The sequence below is a fragment of the Alosa alosa genome, chromosome 15 (genome assembly GCF_017589495.1).
Source record: "Alosa alosa isolate M-15738 ecotype Scorff River chromosome 15, AALO_Geno_1.1, whole genome shotgun sequence".
Taxonomy (NCBI): Eukaryota; Metazoa; Chordata; class Actinopteri; order Clupeiformes; family Clupeidae; genus Alosa; species Alosa alosa.
In genome coordinates, this window is record NC_063203.1 from 31347963 (window position 1) to 31355462 (window position 7500).

A 7500-nucleotide genomic window follows, 5' to 3' on the forward strand; every position below is an offset into this window, starting at 1 on the left:
TGTGTGTGTGTGTGTGTGTCTGTATGTGTTTATCTGTGTGTGTGTGTGTGTGTGTGTGTGTGTGTGTGTGTGTGTGTGTGTGTGTGTGTGTGTGTGCTAGCTAGGCTAGCGTGCAGTAGCCTGAAAGTTGTCGGTTCAATTCCCTGCTTCCACCGTTGTGCCCTTGAGCAAGGCACTTAACCCCAAGTTGCTCCGGGGACAATGTGATCCCTTGTAATATAGCTGACATATGTAAGTCACTTTGGTCAAGAAGTGTCTGCTAAATGTAATGTAATGTAATGTAATGTAATGTATGTGTGTGTGTGTGTGCATGAGTGCCCGCATGTGTGAGTGTGTACGTGCCTGTGTGTGTGTGTGTGTGTGTGTGTGTGTGTGTGTGCATGAGTGCCCGCATGTGTGAGTGTACGTGCCTGTGTGTGTTTGTCTTCTTCTCTGAGCCCTCATTATAGCTCACAGACCTGTCATCTTCATGTTTCTATGACAACTGCTTGTTTTTGTAATCAGTCTTCCCCAGGAATGTATGGCATTCCTTATATAACACTCTCTCTCTCACACACACACAACGCCATCACACACACACACGCATCTATCACACACACCGCGCTACGCATTACGCGACGCGCCGCACACACGCACACACGCACACTTACGCACACATCCTTTCTCTTTAACCCTTCTCTTCTTTCTATAATCACAGAAACACACACACACTTATATATATATATATATATTGGGGCAGCCGTGGCCTACTGGTTAGGCTTCGGACTTGCCGGTTCAAACCCCGACCAGTAAGACCGGCTGAAGTGCCCTTGAGCAAGGCACCTAACCCCTCACTGCTCACCAGGCGCCGCTGTTGATGCAGGCAGCTCACTAATTCACAGATTGGGATAAATGCAGAGACCAAATTTCCCCTCACGGGATCAAAAGAATATATATACTTATCCTTCTTGAATTTCCCCTGGGGATCAATAAAGTATCTATCTATCTATCTATCTATCTATCTATCTATCTATCTATCTATCTATCTAGATATCTACTTATATTCATGCACCCACACACGCTAAAGACGGAGATGTAATGCTGGATGAGGTCTTCTATGACACATCACACACACACACACACTCAGACTAAAAATGGAGATGTAATGCTGGATGAGGTCTTCTATGACACACACTCACACACACTCACACATTCATGCATCAACAGACACACACACACACTCACGCTAAAGATGGAGATGTAATGCTGGATGAGGTCTTCTATGACGCGTCCAGCGTTGTAGTCCTTGCCGTCTGTCTGGAAGAGGGTGGGTCCAAACACAATGGCCAGGTTATGCAGATTCATCTGGTTCTTGTCCGCAAAACACTGGACACTACACACACACACAGAGACAGACAAACAGACACACACACACAGAGACAGACAGACAGACACACACACACACACACACACACACACACACACACAAATAATAAGCTTTATTTGTATAGCACCTTTCATATACAGAATGCAGCTCAAAGTGCTTTACATTTGGAACATTTAACTCAATAATAGAGAAGAAAATATCAATAATATTAATATTAATAATAATAATAATAATAATAATAATAATAATAATAATAATAATAATAATAATAACTAGGAAGCAATTCCAGAGGAATTACAATAGTGGATGGAAAGCTGCTGGCTTAATGTTGGTGGGGAGATTCCTGAAAAAAAAAAATTGCTATAATTAAACTTAATGTCTTCTCTAGACGTAGCCTAGCAGCTATGAGTATGTTGTTAACCAATAGCAGCTACGAGTTTGTTGCTAATCGATGACGGGTAACGCCAGCTGGCTTGCTTGATTAACTAGCCGAGTCGTTTTAAACAGACTTCACACACTCCATTCGCATAAAAAACACAAATTAATTGTAACTTACATTGGGTGTGGTAGAAAAATGTCCGTTTCGTCTTAGTTTGTTGGACGAAGCAGACACCAAGAACGTAAGCTTTGTTGAAGAGAATTGAGATATGCTTGAAAGCAGTGTGGTCGAAGGCGATTAATTATAGGATGTGTAGTTTAGGGATTGTATGCTTAGAAGCTGACATTGCAGGTGGACCCGCACCTGATTACTTTACGACCCTTCTAAATGAGCCCCCTTTGTGATGTCATAAAAAAATACGTTTTTTAACATTTTTAATCCCCTATAAACTTTTCAAAAAATCTGAAATGATAACTCTCTTGCTCAACTCCAGACCTACACAACGGTTATTTCAACATGTCTGTATGTTAAGTGGTTAGAGCTGTATTAATTGAAAAGGTAAAAACAAAAGGTTATACGAAGAAGAAGCCAGGAGATTTCAAGATAGTGGATTCCATCTACTATAATAACAATAATACATTTTGAGGCTAACTGTACAGTATATAGGCTCTGCTAACAAATGCTTAGGTCCCGTTGTGGACTCTAAGCAGTTAGCCTTAGTATGTTCTAAGTGTGTTGTGATTATATGAATTTATATACAGACGCTTAAGGAACACAACGACTGGTGTGTGTGTGTGTGTGTGTGTGTGTGTGTGTGTGTGTGTGTGTGTGTGTGTGTGTGTGTGTGTGTGTGTTACCAGTATAAGTGATTGACAAGAGCACGTAGTGTGTGTGTGTGTGTGTGTGTGTTTCCAGTATAAGTGATTGACAAGAGCACGTAGTGTGTGTCTGTGTGTGTGTGTGTGTGTGTGTTACCAGTATAAGTGATTGACAAGAGCACATAGTGTGGCTTTGTTAACTCTGGGGAGGCCGCTGAAGAGCTGCTGGTACTTAGAGATCTTACTGACATCATCACAGAGAGCTGGGGGGGGCACAGAGAGAGGGAGAGAGGGAAATCATTACTACACACATTAGAAACATCACCACAGAGCATCATTACTACACACATTAGAAACATCACCACAGAGCATCATTACTACACACATTAGAAACATGACGACAAAGCATCATTACTACACACAACATTAGAAACATCACGACAAAGCATCATTACTACACACATTAGAAACATCACGACAAAGCATCATTACTACACACAACATTAGAAACATCACGACAAAGCATCATTACTACACACATTAGAAACATCACGACAAAGCATCATTACTACACACATCACGACAAAGCATCATTACTACACACATTAGAAACATCCGCGACAAAGCATCATTACTACACACAACATTAGAAACATCCGCGACAAAAAGCATCATTACTACACATAAAGAAACATCACGACAAAGCATCGTTACTACACACATTAGAAACATCCGACAAAGCATCATTACTACACACAACATTAGAAACATCACGAATAAAAGATCATTACTACACACAACATTAGAAACATCACGCAAAAGCATCATTACTACACACATTAGAAACATCACGGCAAAGCATCATTACTACACACATTAGAAACATGACGACAAAGCATCATTACTACACACAACATTAGAAACTTCGGTAACACTTGACTTGACGGGTGAGTTCATAACACATTCATAGCAGCTGTCATAAACTGCACATAAAGCATTCATGACTGTTTCATGAGACATGACTCAACATTCATACCAAACCTTTCATGAATGTGGAAGACAGAACGACGAGAACTTGTCAAAATAAAAGTCCAAAGTCGCAAAGCAGCATTGCCATTTTTGGTCCAAACCTCTTACCTGATCACGTCACATCTGAGTCAATGGGCCACTCCAGTGACAAAAAGACAGAACATGGTCAAGCAAATATTTTTTGCTTCATAAAAATGTATTTGGTTTATGATGTAACCTTTGTAGATAATTTTTCATCTTTTGCTACTGGGAATGTCCAACCGTTCCAGGTTACACAAATACGGTTCAGCTGAATGTACTGTAGGCTAGTTTACATCCCAGTGTTAAACTCAGTGATTACGAATACTTCACAACTTGTATAGTAAAGTGACATTCGATGTAGACTTCATAAGATATTCATGAAATATTTACAAAGGCTGGAGAGATTAAATTAATGGTATACAGGTTGCACAAATATGATGTTGGACTTTTATTTTGACTAAATTTATTTTGTCATTCTGTCTTCCACATTCATGAAAGGTTTGGTATGAATGTTGAGTCATGTCTCATGAAAGTCATGAATGCTTTATGTGCAGTTTATGACAGTTGCTATGAATGTGTTATGAACTCACCCGTCAAGTCAAGTGTTACCGAAACTTCACCACAGAGGATCATTACTACACACAACATGCACAGGAACCAGGAAGTGAAAAACAAGTTAACAGAAGCGACTACAACAGCCCAATCGTCTATTTGTGGCCTTTCTCCTCTCGCCCCTGTGTGTGTGTGTGTGTGTGTGTGTGTGTGTGAGAGGAAGCACAAGAGCGTCACGTTTTCAGTCGGTGATTGGTCGAAGCTGGCAAGGTGAAAAGTTCCCTCCCACGTCTGTCAACGTTTGGTTTCAAACAAGTTTGTAGCGCTACCATAAAAGAAAGAAAAAAAACCCGACCAGTAGGCACGGCTGAAGTGCCCTTGAGCAAGGCACCTAACCCCTCACTGCTCCCCGAGCGCCGCTGTTGTTGCAGGCAGCTCACTGCGCCGGGATTAGTGTGTGCTTCACCTCACTGTGTGTACACTGTGTGCCGAGTGTGTTTCACTAATTCACGGATTGGGATAAATGCAGAGACCAAATTTCCCTCACGGGATCAAAAGAGTATATATACTTATACAAACATTACCTCATTATCAGGGTCAATAGATGAAAATATACTCTATGTTCATTTTATGTTATTTATTCATATTATTTTCTTCAGGAAGCAAAGCAAAGGGATAGGCTATTAATCTGACAATTTTCTCTTCAACCTCAAACAGTTGACATGAACTGAGGAATTATTTTCAAAATCTCCTCACTAACCTCACTTTAAATCACTGAATCTGCGTTGCATAGTCAACCAACTTCTGGCACCTATGAGCAGGTATTTCTGCCCAGAATAATCAAACTACATTCCACAGTCACAGTTCCTGCTCTGCTTCATTTTTAATGTCACAAGTTTTCAAAGGGGCCGAGGTCAGGAGACAGGAACTGTGGAATGTATGTGTGTGTGTGCGTGTGCATGTGTGAAGAAACGCTTGTGTGTGTGTGTGTGTGTGTGTGTGTGTGTGTGCGCGTGTGTGCATGTGCATGTCTGAAGAAGCGCTTGTGTGTGTGTGTGTGTGTGTGCATGTGTGAAGAAGCGCCTGTGTGTGTGTGTGTGTGTGTGTGTGTGTGTACCTGTGGTGTTGAGCCAGTGCTGGGAGGTGTGTGTGGTGAACAGTCCATCGTTGAGGTCTCTGAAGAAGCGCTTGAGCACGTTGGCCACGTCGTCCAGCTGCTGCTCGCCCTCCTTGAGCCACACACTCCTGGCGTCCTGCCGGAACGACTCCAGCAGAGACGCCACGCGGCTGTTCACCCCGCTCTTACGGTAGATCCCCTCAGAGGTCAGGCCTACTCACACACACACACACACACACAGATACAGTTTCTGCAGTTTACATATATGACATATGTTCCAACTCTCAGACTTTGATAGACACAGACATTAAAATCTCTAGACACTAGGGGTGTAAAGATTAACCAATACGTATCGGTATCCGTTTTTAACGTGTAAGATACGGCTACACACACATACACGCAACGGCTTCATTGTCCAAAGTTGTCAAAGGACTTCATTACCCATACATCTACTGCAACTTAAGTACAGTACGTGACAACTCGCACTCGGTTGTTTGTTTGACAGTTTTTACTCTTTTGTTTTTCAAAATCCAGCGCAAAATTAAACACTTACTATAGCATTCCTAAACGGCAACGATAGTCTATAGAGTAGCCTTATGCTTGATGAAGGGATTTCCTTAATGTTAAAGAATAATTTGGCCCTTGCTGCTAAAACGAACACAAATTATTATTATTTTGTTCATATTCACTCAGACTTGGAACAGCTCATTGATATGTAGGCCTATTTTATTCTTGTAGGCTAAAAGGCCAAGATTGTCTTAAGCACTGTTTTATTTTATTTCGGTATTGTCTTACTTCAACAAGGCTACAGCTCCTTGAAAACAATCAGATATAACTCTATAAAATCTATAAAAATGTATTTTTATGTTGTATTTGGCTGCTGTGTTTGACTGAAATGTAGACTATTCTTTTTTCATTTCAATACAGTATATGATACAAACCTCAGTTTAGATAATCATATTCACACATTTGTTTTTGCCTTAGTGACATGACTATGATAATTGATAATATAAAATCAATGTGCACCTTAAGCAAATGATGAAAAATCTTTCAGAATGCTTTCCATTCTTCAAATGCATTGAATTGCATCGAATCGCATCGCATCAAATCGTACTGAATCGTTTTTTTATGAACATGTATCTTTTCTTGTATCGAATCGTGCCCATGTATCTAGATGTGAATCGTATCGTCTTTTACATGAGAGATTTACACCCATACTAGACACATACCCGCCCACACACACACACACACACACACACACATCTATGGATCAATAACCGACTAGACATGAACACACACACACACACACACACACACACACACACACACACACACACACACACACACACACAATATCAATCAACAGCCACGGCATGCACACACATACATATGGCTATGGATCAATAACCGACTAGACATGGACACACAAACACACACACAGTGTTTATAGTGTGTTTGCTGTGTGTGTGTGTGTGTGTGTGTGTGTGTACTCTTTGAGGTCAACTTCCCAAAAAGTCTTATCAGTGAGAATTACAGAGGGATATCACTCTATGTGCTGCTGTACACGTGCCTGCATGTGGTGTGTGTGTGTGTGTGTGTGTGTGTGTGTGTGTGCATGTGTGTGTGTGTGTGTTTGTGTGTGTGTGTGTGTGTGTGTGTGTGTGTATAAAATGTAGATCAGTTCCCGTATTCCCAAAGCTTGTTATCTTATGAGCACTCCTAAATCACACTCCTAAGATAAGATAAGATTAGACCTGCTGCTGTGGTTGACATCATTTCTCAAGCTTTCAACTGTTTTTATTTACGGTCTTTAACTTTTTGGTTTAGTGATTATGTGTTATATATTAAAAATGGTAATTGGTTTAGTGATTATATGTTATATATAATATTATATTTATTTATATTATTATATTATCCGCCCTGAAGGGACTTATTTTCACAGTAATGCAGTAATATTAAAGACGTGAAATAGAAGCACAAAGCCCATTTTCCTTGACAGCGGTCTGTTATACTTAGCAACGGTCTGTTATTGAGAATTAGCAGACCAGCGAACGTTGGGAAGGCCCATTCTGCAGCACTCTGATGGTATGTGTGTGTGCGTGCGTGTGTAATAGTTGTGCGTGTGTACTCACCACACTGAGTGGTGTCGGTGATGCAGTGCTCCACTATGACAGGGATGTACGACTCAGGGAGCTGCTGTGTGTGTGTGTGTGTGTGT

At 40.9% G+C, this 7500-nt stretch overlaps 1 protein-coding gene across 1 annotated transcript in view; it reads right to left on the reverse strand.

Moving 5' to 3' along the window:
• LOC125307952 (arf-GAP with Rho-GAP domain, ANK repeat and PH domain-containing protein 1-like) overlaps positions 1-7500 on the reverse strand; it is a 92597-nt gene that overhangs the window by 20823 nt on the left and 64274 nt on the right. Inside the window, 3 exon segments of the mRNA XM_048264083.1 lie at positions 1225-1372; positions 2721-2826; positions 5283-5495. Of these exon segments, the coding sequence (XP_048120040.1) occupies positions 1225-1372; positions 2721-2826; positions 5283-5495 (467 nt within the window).